The sequence below is a fragment of the Penicillium diatomitis genome (genome assembly GCF_028827545.1).
Source record: "Penicillium diatomitis strain IBT 30728 chromosome Unknown utg000010l_segment0_segment0, whole genome shotgun sequence".
In the NCBI taxonomy this organism is placed as follows: domain Eukaryota; kingdom Fungi; phylum Ascomycota; class Eurotiomycetes; order Eurotiales; family Aspergillaceae; genus Penicillium; species Penicillium diatomitis.
The window spans coordinates 219,178-237,537 of record NW_026623182.1 but is presented as its reverse complement, the minus strand read 5'-3'; the positions used below and the strand labels follow the sequence as shown (position 1 = coordinate 237,537).

Below are 18,360 nucleotides of genomic sequence, written 5' to 3'. Positions count from 1 at the left end.
TCTTTGGGAAAAGACTCATCCAAAATATGTATATAGTCGGTCTATACAAGTCCATATTATAAACAGCGATATCAATCGTACATACCTCCCTCGTCAGTCCATATCTGCGAACATACATGGACAATGGACCGGTATATGAGTGTGGTGTATACTGTGTAGTATTTACCACTACCCAAACCACCCACCCTTTATATTTCAAACATCCTATCCCAAAACACCATCCTGTCCAAAGTCCAACCCAAACCAAACCCACGACCCCAAGTCGGCACTAGGAAACTTCCACATCAAAGATCAAAATGGCAAATCCCCGAAGAATCACATACACAAAGAAACAGCCGAATCCGGTCAATCTATTCCCGCTCGACAGACCTGCAGTACATGGGCACAGCGGCGGGGGGAGGGGGGGGAGACTCGGTCTTACGTCGACGTAGGCGTGAGGTTGGAATGTAGATTGGAAGAGTACATGGGCATGGAGAGGAGAGGTGACGTGACGAGATACCGAAAGTGAGCTATCAAACGGGGCACTGGCCTCGGTCCTATGTTGGGTGACCTGGTTTATTTGACATGGCAGTGTTTGCGATGCACGCATGTTTCGAGACGGGATGCGCATGTCGAGTTCATTGGCTTACGTTGTAGTATGCTTTAATGCCCGAGACACTGCCGAGGCCATCTCATGCGCGAGGTTATCGTCGAGCGGGCGACATATCTAGCAAAGCAGGGGTCTCATACGATGTAGAGAATGTCAGGACAAGTATACACAATTCTCGTCATACTATACATGACCTTTGGAAGGACGATACACGTCTGGGTCGGTCTATATGCGGACATGACCGAACATCAGCAAGCATTGAACGATTTCGCTTTGCTCACTCATACACCATCACAGAAACGTGGACGCTTTCCTTCCCCCGTGCGAGGATGGATCGTAAAAGCACATGACAGCATCGATAGAGAGTACTGCCGAGTAAGCTGACAAAGGTCGTTCACAGCCCGATCCAGGGCTAAAACTTCAAAACAGATTCACAATGGCCGCGCTTTGTGTGTCAACGGGCGCGAGACTTTGCTTTTTCGTCTTTCTCCTTCTTCCTCCCATTGCGAATATTCATTCAAAACATTCTCAATTGGAGACAATTGATCCCACTCCTTCTTGGCCCCGCGGGTTCGTCCCTGAATTGAATTTACTGGGTCTTGTGGAAGACACCGAGGATGCTCTTCCAGACCTGACCAGGCTCTTGGCTGGCGTCAATTCCGCGCCAGATACCGGTCTTCTTGTAGTACGCGCAGACGGGGGTGGTCTGGGCGTGGTAAGTGGCCAGACGCTTGGTGAGGGTCTCGGCGTTGTCGTCAGATCGCTGGATCAAAGGCTCGCCAGTAACGTCGTCGATCATCTCCTTCTTGGGGGGGTTGAAGACCTTGTGGTAAGAGCGGCCCGAGGCAGGATGCACCAAACGGCCAGTGATACGCGCCACAAGCAGGGCGTCGTCGATCTGCAGCTCAATGGCGTGCTGGAGGGGAGCTTGCGCGCAGCAAGCATCTCATCCAGACGCTCGGCTTGAGCGACGGTACGAGGGAAGCCGTCCAGGATGAAGCTGTAGTGGAAGAGTCAGTCTCTCGCCCCTAAAATAACCGCTTGGTCCTTCTTCCGAGCGGCGCAGGTTGGTTCAAACTGGAATGGCGAAATCTTACCCGTTCTTGCACTCGGTGTTGTTATCCAGCTCGCTCTTGATCATGTTGACCATGATCTCGTCGCTGACCAAACCACCCTGGTCCATGATCTTCTTGGCCTCCTTGCCAAGCTCGGTCTTCTTCGCGACCTGGGACCGCAGCATGTCTCCAGTGGCCTATGAGGGTTGTAAGTCCATGACTTCGAATAGTCGAGCGCACACGCCTCATGAGTGTGCGATACTGCAAGGAGTGTGTGCGCGTGTAAAGACATATAAATGCAGGGTATTTCGGTACTGACCAAGTGGCATGCGCAGTACTTGTCCTTGATGTTGGGGGCCTGAGTACCCTTGCCTATTGTGAACAAATCATTAACCTCAGATCAACAATACCCAACACCTTTTTTCTCTCTGGCCCAATTGACATCGTTCACTATTACTCCGAGGACAAAAGAAAGAAAACATACCAGCACCAGGAGGACCCATCAGAATAACACGGATCTGTTCCGACACGGACATGGGCTTGCTGCTGCTAGCGCCAGTCAAGCGGCCCTCGAGCTCGACAACGCGAGCCTCGAGCTTGCCAATGGTGTCCTTCAGACCGGACACGACATCGTCGGTGATAGGTGCCATTGTGAGAGACAAAGGGATCTGAGGGGAGAGGGAAGAATGGGTGCGAAACGTCAAGATCAAGAAAGATGCAAGTGCAGGACAAGAGCGGACGGGAAAGACGTGCGAGGAACGGATAAACGGGCAAATGGAAGGCAAGGGATTCTTGGCGCCCGAGGTTCGGAGTCGGCCAGTTGCCAAAGCGACTTTTTGGGGGGTTCGGAATCACATCTGACGGACGGTCCAAGCGATGTCATCGTCTTCCTATGAGCTGGGCTGTCTCGATGGAGCAGGACAGAGATTGGAAAGACGTAATGTGTAGTCAATGGATACAATACGTGATATAGACTCCGCGCGTCCACCGAGCAATTGCTTGATACCAAGGATCTCCAAATATTCCACGCTTCTTATTTATTTTCATGCTCTTCAACCAAATACGGCACATTCAACAGCTCCAAAGCCGCCCGGATCAGGGAAAATCGGGAGGTACCACCGTGGCCTGAGGCAGGATTTCCACCGGAATCACGGCTGCATAACCGCACGTGACTCGGAGCTCGGGCACAATTTATGTAAGTGTTCAGCCTCATGGCGTGGCTGGTGAGGTGTGGCACATGCTGGAAGCTCTCCGAGCATCATCGTAGTCCAGGATTCCCCCAAAAGCTGATGTTAGCAGCAACTGTCAACCCAACCTTCCAGCTTCCAACCTATCACTCCGAACACTCGATTTTGTCCACTGTCAAAGCTCAATTTTGACATTTCTGATCTACTAGAGAAAATTCTTCCGATCGATCCCCGGCATCCATCCATTCCATCATCATGCCTGCCACAACGGCGGACACGCTATCCCTCGTCAACCGCTCCGTCACGGTTGCTCCATTAGTCCTCCTCTCCGTTGCGGATCACTACGGGCGCACAGCCAAGGGCACCCGGAAACGTGTGGTGGGTGTCCTGCTGGGTGAGAACTCGGGGAACAATGTGCGCGTTTCCAACAGTTTCGCAGGTAGGTCTTGAGCTTTCGATGTTGATGTCTCTTCTGGGGGTTTGGGTGATGCAATTGGCAATCAATCAGGCTCTCGGTGCGGAACCCCAGAGCTAATTCTTTGCTGTCCTTTTGCTGTGCAGTGCCCTTCGAGGAGGATGAAAAGGACCCGTCGGTCTGGTTCCTGGATCACAATTTTGTCGAGTCGATGAGGGATATGTTCAAGAAGATCAACGCTCGCGAGAAGCTGGTGGGCTGGTATCACTCCGGACCGAAGTTGCGTGCCTCTGATCTGGAGATCAACGAGCTTTTCAAGAAATATACTCCCAATCCGTTGTTGGTGATTGTCGATGTACAGCCCAAGGAGGTCGGCGTACCAACAGATGCCTACTTTGCTGTGGATGAGATCAAGGACGTAAGTGAACTGGAGGAATTTCGTTCATCCTTCCTTTCTTTTTTTGTTTCTTCTGTTCGGCCTGCGACTCTTTGATTATGTGTCTCCGCCAGAACAAACTGGTGGACTGTAAACCCAAGCAAGTGTCAAACTGACGTCTCATCTGATTCTAAACACTAGGATGGCACCACAACCTCAAGGACCTTTGTACACACACCCTCGATGATCGAGGCGGAGGAAGCCGAAGAGATTGGCGTGGAGCACCTCCTCCGCGATATCAGAGACGTTGCCGTCGGAACACTCTCGACCCGCATCACGTCACAGCTGCAGTCATTGCAGGGACTACACCTCCGATTGCGCGATATCGGCCAATACCTCCAAAAGGTTCTCGACCACGAACTCCCCGTCAACCACGCCATTCTGGGCAACCTTCAGGACGTCTTCAACCTCCTGCCTAACCTGTCGACCCCCTCCAACACACAACGCATCAGCGGTCAGGAAACACAGACGGAGAACAGTGAATTGGCGCGGGCGATGAGCGTCAAGACCAACGACCAGTTGATGGCGATCTACATCAGCAGTCTGATCCGTGCGATCACGGCTTTCCACGACCTGATTGAGAACAAGATTCAGAACCGTCAGCAACAGGAGGAGAACGACTCCAAGCGTGAGCAGGAGGCCAATGGCGTCACGGGGGACAAGGACGGAAAGAAGGAGGGTACCTCGGCCGGTGGCGAGCAAAAGGAGGAGCAGGATAGCTCTGACAAGAGCAAGAAGAAGAGCTAGATTTTGGGTTGATCAATGATACGAGCTGAGCGCTTCTTACCCCCATGGAGCTCTTCACCATTTACATTCCTTCGCCTTCGGTGGTCTTTGATATTTAGACTGACAGGTCTTCCCGGCGAAGGCAAGGCTGACTTTTCTAGTCTACGAAACGAGACCAAGAATTCTACTCATTACCGTCTCTCGTAGATCATTTGGTGGAGTAAGATCAGTGTTCAATCGTATTATGATGAGCCGTGGCTAGTCCATGTCACCTCATCTCTCCGATCCACAACCTCCAGTGACGCTCTGGCTGGCTCCACGAGAGTTCCACCCACCCGCTGCAGTTTAGTTGAACCCATACCCATTAGCTTATACCACACCTTTTCTCGAAGGTTCAAAATCGGAACCAAAGAGCAAATCATCCGCCCCAACCAGCACACCACCCCGCCAATTCCTCCCTCGAGACCCTCAAATCCATAAACCCCCCATCCCGAAACAACCCCGGACATCGCACAAACAGTAGACATGCAAGGAGATGCTTACACACAGGCGGCGTCTCCCGATCCACAAGTGACGTGAGCGTTCCGCCAAAAGGATACCCTGTTGCAGATGCGAATCGTAGCTCCTTCTCCACGTCGTCCTGGCCGTGGCTGTGGACTCGAGCAGGTCTGGGTGAAGTTGTCTTTGTATTTGGGTCTGCAATTGATTGACGGGAGGGTAGATTGCGGAATGCAGATAGAATGAAGGTCGCGCATGTGCAGTTCCAGGCTTGTAGACGGACTTCGTAGACTTGCGAGGGTGGTGGGTGTGAGTGGATGGATGGTGTTGGGGTTGGATTTCGAAGTGGTGTTTTGGGGGAGGGGGTTGATGTTGGGAATAGGGTCGAGGGTTGTTGTGGTGCTGGTGCTGCTGCTGCTGAAGATGTAGATGTCACCAGGAAGACGGATCCTCGTCTTTCACGTCCTCGATGTGGAGCAGGGGCATGAACATGAACATCAGGCTGGGGGTGATCTTGTTCTCCGACGCCCTGTGGCGTATGCAAAGTCCGAGGATCTGGAATGGAACATGTCGCTGTATCCGAAACCTCGAGTTGCGGCTCGTCAAGTGACTGCTGCTGCTGCTGCTGCTGCTGCTGCGGAACTCGCACAGATCCAGATTGTTCATCATTCGGGGGATGAACAACACGCTCAACCTCCTCTCCTCCAGAGGTCCGATCCACACCAACCCGCTGCACAAGCCCGCGATCCAAAATGTCCAGCGCAGGAAGGACATCATTCGGAAACACACAGTGCAGGGTTAGCAATAAAGGTTTGACTTTTGCCGCATGGGTGGGAGACAGGCGAGAGAGAGCATTTTGTGCTCGTGTTTGTGATAAAGACGTTGAGGATCTGAGCTGGTGCTGGTGGACTTGTGTTTGTGTCTGTGGCGAGGCGAGTGGATCGGGTTGAATGCTGGAGAGTTCGTGGATGAGTTGATCGATGAAGGTTGGACCTGTTGGGAGGTCCGGGGTTGATGGAGCTAGATCCATGACTGTGATTGATTTGATATTTTCTTTGTTTTGTGGGTGTGGATGTTAGAAAAGATGTTGATGCCGGAGGAGGGGTTTGGGAGATGTATGTTTTGTTCAAGGTGTAGTTCGGGTGAAAGGGTGCAGGTGGATATCAAGTGATGCTTCTACAAAAGGGTTGAAGGATAGGTGACAATGTACATACTTGGTGAAGAGCTGGCAACGGGAGTTGGCACTCATGGATACGATTGATGAGTGGTTTGAGGTTAGTTTGAGTATATTACTGCGTGGACTCGGTTGACTTTTAAGCAAAGAAGCAGCAAGACATGAACGTATTGTTCTTCAAGCAAGATGTCGAGTCCGATCTCGAGTCCAAGACGGCAGAGACAACAGACCCAGGGTGACTTTCAGCAATATGACAATTTGCAACAAGCAAACAACAAAGTGCAGTTCAAAGAATCCATCATCAAATCAACTACGCACTTGAGCAAGGCAGGGAAGAAATAACAAAGGAAAAAAAAACAACAACAACAACAACAACAAAACATCTAAGCGAGGAACCGCCCGAGAGAACCTTCACTCGTCTCCAACATACCCGTCATCCCAGGACCCAGCGAGTCCGGATTCGCGCAACGTCGCAACCAAATCTCAGATTCACGAGTGGACGCACTTCACACCGTCTTATGCCCTATGACCCGCAATTTTATCTGCGTGCTCTCCTCCCGGACTTTTCCTCGTCGTCTTCCCTCTCTTCAGCCTCCGACAAGACCGGATCCTCAATCTCCGTGTTGTCCTCCCCAACTTCGGTTCCACTCTCTGCCTCTTTGATCACTCGACGTCGCTTGCGAGGGATAGAGACGGCCTTGTAGGCCCGTTTTCTGCGCAGAGTGGCCACACTGGAAGGACGTTTTTTCCCTTGCGCCATTCGAGTCGTCCTGATCAGAGCAGCCTTTTTCGGGACCGCCTGCACCTGGGCGACCGGCTGTTGGGCCCTCTGCCTCTGAGCCGCATGCCACTCATGCGCATTCTTATCAGTCAGTCGAGCCAGATGCAACGGCAGCGGGGCACCATGAGTCTTCAGCCAGTCAAGCCTGTCTTGTCTTAGCTTTGCATTCAGTCGATCAGGCCTCATGGTAGGCGGAGGTATCTCCTTGAGACCATCCCACATCATTCCTCTCATAAACACCTGCATTTTGATATGGCCATTGTGGTCCCGATGGGTGATTTCAAGCAAACCTCTGTCTTTATGCGCACAAAGGATCTCTCTGTCACTGTCCGGGACCTTGTAATCAATGTGCGGCCGATCATACCAACCTCTTTCTGGCTGAGAAGGCTGGGGAGGCTCAGGCTTTGTAACAGACGAGGGGGGCAGGACTTGCGGGATTTGTGTCTGTTGATTCACAGTTGTCTTTGTGGCACCAGACGGAGGTTGATTGGGGATATTGAATGCCGGAGGGCGGCTTTTCGAGCCCTGGATCAAAGCAGATTGTTGATTGATGACTGCTTGTTTTTGTTCTTCCAAGTACTGACGGAATTTGGCGGCGTGGACTTCCACTTCAGCCTGGGTCATTCCAGTGTTCTGAAGGACTTCTGGTGGAAGACCTGGGCCCTGGCGGGTGATCTTGACTCCATGATGTATTTGCTGCGAAATACCGTCTGGAGGGCGACAGGTCCTTGCTACTCCACCGAATGAAAAAGAGGGACTGAGAGGATCAGAGCGGCGGTTCTGTCTCTTTTTTGAAACCGCGGTGGCTGCCTCGAAGCTATACTCTTGCTGGGTCAAAGAGGCTGCCAGGCTGACATCCGGACCTCTGGTGATTAGGGGATGGCGCTGGAATGCAAGGATATAAGCCTCGCTGCGGAATGGCTTTGAGTTGGCCATCTGGTCAAAGGAGCTGTACTGGGAGATGATGGTGTCGTTGGCATAAGTCCAGCTGCCATCTGTTTCCTTGACCGCCGCAGTGTAGTGGCCCTCGGTTGTCAAGGTGCCGCGGTGCATCTGCACGGCCAAAAGTTCATAAGGGATATCCGCTCGGGCGAAGCCGATGCGTGGATCAAGCCAAGCTTTCTTGATGATCAATTGCGAGGGGACGAGGAGCTCTTTGTTGAGTTTACTGGTTTTGAATTCGCCCTTGTCAAGCGTATATTGGACGCGGTTGACTCGAACGAAGAGCACTTCAGGTGCCTGTTTGATAGTGAATTCGACCTTTGTAGTCTTGGCTTGGCAGACACTGCATTTCTTGTCGATCGTACGTCTGGCGAACTCGTTCTCAACCAGTGTCGCGAGAGATTCAAAGCCAGCTTCTTTGGGCTTGGTGAAGTGGACGTCCACATATTGATGGGTCGATTCAGTCACCTTGCTACACCCACACCCGTCGACCCCGTCACACATGTGCAATTCATTGTCGACAAGCGAGAAGATATTATCGAGTAGTCTCAAGCTATATTGGCAGAGAGAGGTCGGTCAGCTCATGTGATTCCAAATTACAATCAGGCAGCAAAAAAGAAAAAAAAAGATAGGGGTGGACATGGGAGCAAGACGATTTGATCTGGCGAGAAGGGGGAAAATCCAGCCTCGTCACTTACTGAATTCTCGGGAGGCTTTGCCCAAGCTGACTGAGAACCTCCTGCATAAAGTCTGCAGTATCCTCCTGACCCTCTTGCTTGTCTTCCGGCTGCTTCTTGGCCATCCAGTCATCCATGACCGAGCCCCAGAACTTGGTCATGTGGCGTGTCAAGTCATTCTGAGCGCAGTCCGGTTGCCAGAATGCCTCATACAGGTTGAACAACAGGCATATTTTGCATGGGCGGAGAATGACTCCATCGTTGTTTTTGCGCACACGGAAGCACTCTCCGTCGGGGTTGACGTGCGACGAGACGCACACCTGGATCCAATTGACGAAGACGGGCAGATGGAAGAGGACTTGCAGGATCACATTGCGATAGCAGGTCAGATTGTCCTCGTTTGTGAAACCAAGACGAGTTTTGAGCGTTCTTGTGTAATCCAGTCGCTCTGGACCAGGGACGCCGCTCTTGAGGGAGGTTTTATCAGCCTGTGTTTTGGTCACAAGACCAGGGGAGTTGGATTCAGAGTGCTGAAGGGAAGACGAAGCATACCGTGATGGTGATCCTGGGCGCTTCCCCCAGCGACATTACAGACATTGTGGGATAGCCAGAATGTGAGATGTGAGATGGAGTGGACCGGATTTTGATAGACACATGAATTGGTGTCGTAGGAGGGAATGGATGTGGAAAAGATTTGAAAATGACTTGCATTGTGATACTGGGCGAGGCATTGATTTATCTCCGAATCACTTGACTAGACGAAGTTGAGTTGTTCACTAGCCATGTCGTGAGCCGAGTTCTTTGTTCGCATCCAACATGGTGGAATTTGTCGATTCCACATTCCACTTGCGGAGATTCCAGGGTTAACTTCTTTGCGTTGTTCCAACCCCGGGAACTTGGGGCGCTACATCCATCAAAGAAACGAGCGTCCGAAAATAGAACTTGGTCTGTCAAATGATCGGATAGTCTGCCATCTGCATTACTCTTGGAAAGAAGAGCATCGGCCCAGAAAACGGACCTTGGGTCAAGAGAGAGAGAGAGAGAGAGAGAGAGAGAGAGAGAGAGAGAGAGAGGCTGCGAGAGCGAAATTAAGGAGACGCGGAGTTCTCGATGGAGAAGACGAGCCGATTGAGGCCCAGCGGAGGGAGGCAGAAAAAGAGCGAGGAAATGATGCTCTGCATGTTAGACAGCATGCCCCAGGCACTATGGCGATCGAGAGTTCTTTGCTGTCTGTTGATGTAGACTACCTTGATTCAAATGTATGCGCTGGCTCGATTATGCTTACAACCCTTCGACTTGCTTGGAATCACTCTTGCAACGTTGTAGGCCAGGGCACTTGGAAGTTGTATATCATGTCATTCTCGTCTTCGAAGCGACTCTCCCACAAGGACCACGCCTCGAGCATGATCGTAGACGATCCCAGGCCGATCGCTATTGAAAAGGTGATCCTCGTCTTCAAACCACGCAAGGATCTACCATTCCTTGATTCAAGAGCAAGGATAAGCTCTTTGAATCAATCTACCGGGTATTTCTTCTCACATTTTCTTCCTTGTCCTCTTCGATATTTGACGCCCCCTCGTGGTGTATCATTTCTGGCAGACCAGATAATTGATTCAGAGTTTCAACAAACAACACCATGGTACACTTGGCCATTTCTTTGTCCAGCAGAGGCGGACGTCGTCTGCCGAAAGCATCGAGATTGCGCGTTTCCCTCCGGTCCCTTTGTGTTATTTGGAGCTTACTCGCATTGACTTGATTCTACCTTCTTTGTTTTCTTTCCTTGAGGCGATGACTGTCTACACTCTGATTCGATCGAAATCAACTGTAGCTGTGATTGTGTTCGCCTTGGGTCGACCCGTCCGAATGATCGCCTCGTCCGGATTGTTCGACTCTGGCAGACTGTTGTATTCTAATGTTGACTGGACCAGATGAGACAAAGGATAAGTCCAGGATATTGGCTTGGTCCAATTGCTCTCTTCCCGCGAGCAACTCACATCTCCAGCCTTCTAGGGCTTACACACGCCGTCTTCTTTGCTGCTGTACCACCAATCTGTCTGGATTGTCTCTCGCCAGCTCACCTGACTACTGACTGACTCATGTGCGTCCAAATCCCGTCCAACCCTCTAGTCAAACCGTCACCGTCCACCGCCTCCGCAACGGGTTCAGCAGCCCACTTTGACACCAGACCCTCTCCCCTGATCCACTGTACCATTGAGGATCCGCCAGTCCACCCGACTTCGGCATTTCACTCGACCCTGAAAAAGGAAGAAATGGAAAAAAAAAAAGAAAAGAAAAGTAGGATATTCACGTTCTCCAAATGAAACAGTCTAGACTCTAGACTGATCAGTTCTTCCCGTCCGTCGCAGCATGTCAAAGGCCGATCATGATTCGTTTATGATGTGTGGTCCGATCGGTCGATTGGGAAGGTGACAAAGAAGAAGAAAATCGAAACACCACCACTCCCGTCCGGTCTCCGAGCCTTGTCTTTTTTTTTTAAGATTTTTTTGAGGACTTTCTCCACTGATGTACAGATTCTTTCCACTTTCGGAGATAACCGTTGAAAGCGTTCGACTTGGCCGTTGTCAGCGCCACATGTTGATTTAGTCGGGCGTACTGTAGTATTCTGGCTTTGCCTCGCAAGTCCCTGGACTCGGTTTTTCTGTTTCTCTGATTTTTTTTTGGCTATTTTGCTACCTACGCTTCTGTTCGCCGCCCATTGCCTTGACAGGGATACGACGGTACTACTACCAAGTTACCAGCTGACAGCTACCTGACTGACCTTCCAAAGGGGCTGAGATGTGCGGTGGCTGATGACTGACGCAGCCAAGTGAAGCATCTGGTGTCGGGACTTGGGACTCGGGACTCGGAAGTCCTACGGTCGTCCACTTTGTGACGACTACATTCGTGATTATTGCAGTAATTGAACTATTCTGGTGAATCTAGTCAGAATGCCATCCATCGAATCTAATATCATGACGAGCTTGGCGTTGATCACCGTGACAATTGGGTTTCATTCTCGCAGAGTTTGATTTCTTCAACAGGGATGTACACTCTGACTAGTGGTGAAAGTCCATGGCACATTTAAGATCGAAGATATGTTCCGCTTTCGCAGAGGTTTGTGATACCACCACTGGTGGTCAGTTGACAGTTCTACTGGTAGTCCGGTACAATAAGTACACTACCTACTCCTAGTACCTACTCCTAGTCCCTACTCCTACTCTCTTCGCACCGATTACTGCACGAATCTTCCATCACAGCCACGGCCCGTCACTCCACCAGGCTGCTGATGAGTTTCAAACAGTATGCACTATGCACTATGCGGAGTGGTCGATCAACTGTGATTGACCGGATTGCGTGGAGTCGTGGACACTCGATTGTATTAGAGCACTCTGGTGCACCCGTTTTTGCCAGTATGAACGAGCGAATCCTTTTGCGCATCGTGAATGCTTGCCACAGCGCGCCGTGTCTCATTGCCCGGTAAAGTGTAAGGACGGGGACCTTGACACGTTCCCCCATGAGAGAACGCCTTGCAACACTTGGACCCTGCAAAGGCACAAATGAAACACGGCACAGACTCTACATGTACGGAGTCAGTCCGCGAGCACGAGCGCGTGTGTCAACTTTGTCAAACATGATACATCAGATTAGGTGTTTCAGGTGTGTCTGGTGCCCGAGGCCAAGAGCGAAGCACACGGATCATCACGCTCACAGTCAACAGTTCGCCGTTGTATGGTTTTGTACATAATCGACGCCCAAGTTGGTCAAGATCCCGCGCCGGACTCGTTGCCGAGTATATAGGTTGCAGGGTCACAGGGGTCTCGGTGCCCCTTATGTTGAGGGTATTGACTGGTACAACTATACTGTAGTTAGTAGTTTACTAGTTACTAGTTCGTAATACTAACTTGGTAGTATTGTTCTGCATCGAGTGAATCAGTGTATCAGTGGATCTCACACAGCCGTCCTTGTCCCTCATGGACCGGTCCTCGATCTGGTCTAGTGGCTTGACCTATCTGATCATTGATGCCCATCTCCACACACCGCTGCATACGTGCAGTCCTTCGTCTGACACTAGACTCTGCAGTTTCGGACAGGCATGTCAGATGGGGTTGATTGGTGTTCGCAGCGGGGAACTCTCAAGTGCGAGATCCGGCCGAGCTCATATCCGAGGGGGAGTACACGCGATCTTACAGCGTGTTTGGGGTATTGATTCTCCCGGGGAGACTCTGGTGTTGTTAGGGGGCGAGATCTTGGAACGACGATAGTGGAGATGGTGTATAGCACGGAGTCGGGCTTTGCCATGGTCTTTGACAGGGGTTTGACAAGTTTATCCAGGTTCCCTATGCGGATTACAGAGCTACGGACTAGGCTGGTCTACTGGACAGGAACCCTGTAAGGCATCATGAGTGCGGATACTTCAGGGTAGATCCATGAAGCTTGAATTGGAATCTGCTTCGCAAGTTCGGATCCCCCTGCCCCCGGCTTCAGGGCCTATCCTCGGAGATTGCGTTCTCAAAGATCACATCTCCTCGACGCACAGTCTCTTTGACTGAGATTATTATGCTGTGATTGTGACCGAGATTGCAAATCTTGGTGTCGAGTACCACGCTTGACCTCTCGTTTTTATCGATCCGCTTCTATCCTGTGTGACGTATGCTGCGAGATCACGAGGTAGCTCGACTCACTACGCTAGAGGGATGCAGAATTGAGCCGAGAACTGTACGCTGGATAATATGCAGACCAAACTTGTAGGTCATTGTTTAACTAGAGATTGTTCTTTCCTTGGAGTCAAGACGGTGTAGGGGGACATGATTGATCATCGCAATTTACGATTTCCAGGCCTGACTGAACCCTTCGTAGCCTTGGCTGGGGCAGGACGGCCCAGCTCCACCATATCTACCTTTCTATGACCTTCTCAATAGACGTAGACCATTACATCAGAGACTGAACAGATACTCATCAGCATCATTTTGCCGTTCGATCTTCACTCAGCTTTTACTGACTGCTGAAATCATCCTTTCCCCGCGCCGATCTCTCTTTGGATACTCCGTACATCACACTTTACGACACGCCCCGAGACCCACTCTGATTGCACTCCACGAGTCCACCAGCACTCGATCACAATCCGCACTCCCACTGACACGATCTCACGGAACCCTGTATTCTCAGTCTCACCATTCCATCCGAAGGTCCCACGTGCGCAAGTTCAAAGGGAAACCGAAACACTGCAAGCTCCATGCTCCATGCTCCATGCTCCCTGTCCTTCCCCTCTCACCGCGTCCAGTCCAGGCCTCCAATGTGGTGCATTGACGATCATCAACGGACGGCAAAAGACTAAACGGCACTAACGGGTGTTTCAGTTCCCGCCCCGCTCGCGGATCAACTTCCTCATGAACGGCAGTCTACGGCGTCGGGAGATGGGTTCCCTGTTGATGATCTGTCATCAGTCATCACTGACTAAACTGTCAAGTGGAGCGAGATTGACGGGGGAATGACTGACTTGAGTCGAGACCTGCAGGATATGAAAGAGAGGGGAGTTTTGCATCGAGGTACTCGGATATCTTGGTAGGGTACATGTCCATCTATATGGATTCATTGTGCAAAACATGAGGTACGATACCTAGTACTATACAGGATCCACTATACAGTCTACCATGTGGCATGAACAGTCGCAGTGAGTAGCTCATCTGGAGATTAACTACCCGTGCGACTTGGGACGAAAGCCCGTCATCTGTGTCAACTGTCAACTACCCACTCAACTTGAACTCCAGATGTATATCCGATTGAACAAAATCAAATTACTCACAACTTTACAATCGCCAAGTCTCCATAACTCAAGGCGCCTTGATCGGTGAACGCGTGTTCGAACTACGGTTTACATCATCACAGGAGTAGGGCCGGAGAGTTCCCAAGGTACCAGCGCCCTGACCTGGAACCTAGCCGACTTCTTCCAGCGAATCTCGCCTGCCACCTGCAGGCTGTACTGGACTTTTGCGTCTTGCAGGCCCGTGGGTTCCAACTTCCCAGGAATGTGCCGATCTTGAACCTCGGGAGGTCGTGACAGGGATAGGTCCAGCCCAAATGCATGGTCACGTCTGGATCTATCACAATCAAAAAGGGACAGAACAGTGTGTGTCACTGTCCAGTGTCCAGTGTCCAGCATGCACTCTTGTTCTCCTTTTCTTGACCCTCTTACACGCCACGGCCCAGGAAATGTCCCGGGCGTGTACCGTGTACCGTGAACATCGTGATGAAGATGGTTTGTCGCTCGCACGAGACGGGATCACGGATCAACCAAGCAGACTTCGGTGGCGGTGCAATTTGCCACTTGCGGCTTTGCTCCGGCTCTACCGGTCATGCATTAGCCCAATCATGGCCCGCGGAGAATTTCATTCTGAGGGTTGGTACTGTACATCCTTGGTGGTCCCTGTTCAGCCACGAGTTTTGCAAGACATTTGCATGAACACGTAAGTCATATGTGTCATGTTTTCCGACGGCAAATCAAACCTTGATATCCAGGTTAAACCGAGAAAAATCATACAGTAGTGAGTAGAACTAGACAGTAGACAGACACTCGGCGCGAGGTAATATCGGAATAAGTTTCCGCCCCTATGGATTATGTATGTACTTGCTTTGGGCAGGTCGCCACGAAACACGCCACGACCACGATGACACGGTCGCGAAGGGCGCACCGTTACAGTATGCAGGTATGTAGGTGTGTAATGATTGGAACGTAGCGGTTATGCCACACATTCACATCGTTCCTTTCGTGAATGCTGTGCTGCTGTGCTCTTTTCGCCTCAGCCGTTATCCGAGCAATAGTCACGAACCATGGGTTTCATCTGTGCCTCTTCAAGGACCGAGCTCTAGGCCCAGTCCACTTCTACTCGGGTGTGCCTGATAGTCAAGCAATGAATCCTTTGGACCTTGTCCGAGTAGACGGGTACCTGAATTGATTTCGCTAGGTGATTTGTACACTGTACAGTGACTATTTATTGTTCGCCACAGGCGATACATAGTAAAAGAATCAACGTGCTGAATGTTCCTAAATACAACTAGCATGAGTTGAATAGTATTGTTCCCGAGGGAGCTTACTATAACTGCACAAGAAGAACACACTTTGTATATCAGTAATCCAGAATAAGTCCAAATCCAAATCTGTAGTAAACTAATTGGACGTCAGTTCCATCCATCACGGCATAAAGCCACATCCCCTTAGGCCTGGGCCTACGACTACAGTACAGATTTGCGCAGCTGCCGTACCACATACCAAACTCCCACCATCATCATCATCAATTTCAATCTCAATTTCAATTCATCAAAATCTCTGAGCTACTTGTTACTTGATTACACTTATATTACTCAAACACTCAAACTACCTATACAATAACTTACCTCTCATTTTACTTTTTACTATATCCATGTGAAGTGGGCATCCCCCTGACCCCCCACCTCATCCAGCTACCTCGCAGAAAACACGCCAGCACGGTAGTCCCCCCACCAGACCCTTTCATTCTCAAGTCCAGCGGGGACAAGTTACCTCTCCGAGAAGGTAATCTCCTTTCCCGAGGCTGACGGGGACTGTTCCACCATGCACACGCGGCGCCCCGTCGTTCTCTCGGCCACAGGTCTGGTTCGGTAGATATGCCTGTTTCTGACGAGGACATATGTGATTCAGGTTCAACCGTCCAGTCTATATTGTGATGGGGTTGGTGGGTGGATCGGATCGGCGACTGCATTGTTGTGAACTTGTGATTCTAGAATCTAGACTCGTAGTGATGAACGGGGGTTGGATGGGGTTGTGGAAATTAAGTTACTGATGACTTGTGAGATAATTAGTGGTATTCGGTGAAAATAATAAAACAAGATCGACGTGAGGTTGAGTTGATAGAGACAAGAGTTGAATATTGATGGCACGGATATTACCTCTGTGAGAAGGATCCACGTTCCATCTCAACTTTGATCGAGCCATCTTCTAAATTCTACAAGCTTAACAATTTTCTATATTTGAGAAAATATCTAGGGTACCGATCAGCCAGACTGTCATAGTATAATCCCTTCGGAAGCAATGCCGTGCTCACTGCCCAGTGAGGTCAAAAGAACGTACATAGACTCAAGCTCTCAACTCAGTCGACATTAATATGATCGTACACAATCCCTGTCAAGCGCCGCCCTGCGGAAATTAGAGATATGGGATGGGCCCGCGATCGGGTCAATCTGAGACCTTAGCGTGAAGTTTGGGTAATGAACACGGAGCTCCACGAACATCAACCTGCACAAAAATGCAAGGACACGTCGTTTAGTGCTCGCTCAAGCCTGAAGCCTCGTATATAGAGTCAAAGTGGAATCATGTGCCAAGTGGTCTATTACGCTTGCGGAATAAGAGTGAGTCCAAGTCGTGGTTGCGTAGTCTTGTATGTATGAATTTCGATGTCGGTCGCTGGGCATTTATGTAGATTGAGGCGGTATGACTTGTGTGGATTTGATTTTGGCAGGTTTCGGAGTGAAGTACTACAGCACGGTCAATAAACATTCTTTGATACTGGACTGGAAAAGACTCTCCCCATTATGAGCGAGATCAACAACATGAATTCTGCATCTGGTTTTCTTAGTTCATACCTGCTGAACGGAGCGCGAAACCTGTTGGTTTATAGTCTAAGATATGAGATCTGATCGATCGAACGGGTCAGGTCCCTTAAAGCTGATCTTGCAGGGATCACCTGGACATTCAAAACGTCGGTAAAGCCCATGGGGATAACACTAAACACACAGACCTACCGCGACCGGGGAGGAGAGGCAGTCTGTTGAAACTCTATCAAAGTGGCGGATGATTCAGGGAAGGGTTGAATCTTGTGAGCTCTCGCATATCATTTACAAGAAAGTACAGTACAGTGCTGGCGCTATTTTCTGATGATGGAGGCATCTATTTCCAAGCATTGTTGGTAATTGCTTGTAGATTGAACATCTTCAATTTTGAAAATTCGCTGGGGTGGCCGTCTCTGACCAGGACAATTAGTTCCATGTTCGGACATCCCATTCGGGTACATTGTTTTCCGTTGCACAGCATGATCTGGATGGACATGGACATGAAAACAGGCAACAACTGATCATAGACACCGCTAGCTACACTCGTGAATTGCTACTCTGAAGTTAGACTCGTACCAAGCACAGACTATGACTGTCACCGTCACCGTCATAGACATTGCTCGTGCAAGTAGTACTAGCGAAATCGATTTTGCTATACATGCTCCAGCGTACTATGAACCCACGCCTCAAAACTCGACCTCCGGTCTACTGGCCAGTGACCATCAGTAGATGTCCTCGGCGATATACATACGCCTTGGCACAAATAGTAAGCGTGAGCAAGAACAAGAAAAAACTCAAAAGTGACCGGAATTTGAGGCGTTCAGCTTGAGCCTGGGCCTCCAGTTCCGACCCGGGAAGAGGGGCCAGAGACCCAGAAGACGGGCCAAAAAAAATCCCCGACTGGCTCGCTTGTGTCGCACGGGGATCTTGAGGCTGCAAACTGTTTTTTTTTTTTTTTTTTTTTTTTACTTTCTCGGGAAGAGGTTGGAAGCGATGCAGATGTAGATGCAGATGCAGATGCAACTGCGGTCGAGGATTTTTCCGACCCCGTTGTGGCTATTAACAAATCAGAGATAGGACGGGATGGGCACGAGAAGCTATGGCGAGCTGAAGATGAAGTACCGGTGGTCACGCGGATGGTAGGTACTAGCCCACTAGGTAGTACGACCTGGATACTGGGTGAGTTGACTATGTGCTACGTTGTACCCGAGCGGTTTTTGCGGGTTAGGTACAGTGTGTTTGCTTTTGTTTCTTCTCCTTTATGGTCGTGACGGTTGCCGATGAACTGCGGATCTTG

At 50.3% G+C, this 18,360-nt stretch overlaps 4 protein-coding genes across 4 annotated transcripts; 1 reads left to right on the top strand and 3 right to left on the bottom strand.

Moving 5' to 3' along the window:
- Window positions 1-1,178: 1,178 nt before the first annotated feature.
- Window positions 1,179-2,294, bottom strand: adk1 (adenylate kinase ADK1; the record flags this gene model as incomplete). Its single annotated transcript, XM_056936714.1, has 5 exons — window positions 1,179-1,516; window positions 1,567-1,589; window positions 1,687-1,841; window positions 1,964-2,016; window positions 2,129-2,294. The coding sequence occupies 5 exons, from the start codon at window positions 2,292-2,294 to the stop codon at window positions 1,179-1,181; spliced, it is 735 nt and encodes a 244-aa protein (XP_056787513.1).
- A 792-nt stretch (window positions 2,295-3,086) lies between these two features.
- rpn8 (proteasome regulatory particle lid subunit RPN8) lies at window positions 3,087-4,429 on the top strand (the record flags this gene model as incomplete). Its single annotated transcript, XM_056936713.1, has 3 exons — window positions 3,087-3,270; window positions 3,393-3,664; window positions 3,824-4,429. The coding sequence occupies 3 exons, from the start codon at window positions 3,087-3,089 to the stop codon at window positions 4,427-4,429; spliced, it is 1,062 nt and encodes a 353-aa protein (XP_056787512.1).
- A 397-nt stretch (window positions 4,430-4,826) lies between these two features.
- N7539_007111 (uncharacterized protein) lies at window positions 4,827-5,936 on the bottom strand (the record flags this gene model as incomplete). Its single annotated transcript, XM_056936712.1, has 1 exon — window positions 4,827-5,936. One exon carries the CDS (start codon window positions 5,934-5,936, stop codon window positions 4,827-4,829), a length of 1,110 nt encoding a protein of 369 aa, XP_056787511.1.
- A 682-nt stretch (window positions 5,937-6,618) lies between these two features.
- N7539_007110 (ubiquitin carboxyl-terminal hydrolase) lies at window positions 6,619-9,077 on the bottom strand (the record flags this gene model as incomplete). The annotated part of the gene is made up of 3 exons (XM_056936711.1): window positions 6,619-8,356; window positions 8,502-8,947; window positions 9,033-9,077. The coding sequence occupies 3 exons, from the start codon at window positions 9,075-9,077 to the stop codon at window positions 6,619-6,621; spliced, it is 2,229 nt and encodes a 742-aa protein (XP_056787510.1).
- Window positions 9,078-18,360: the final 9,283 nt, after the last annotated feature.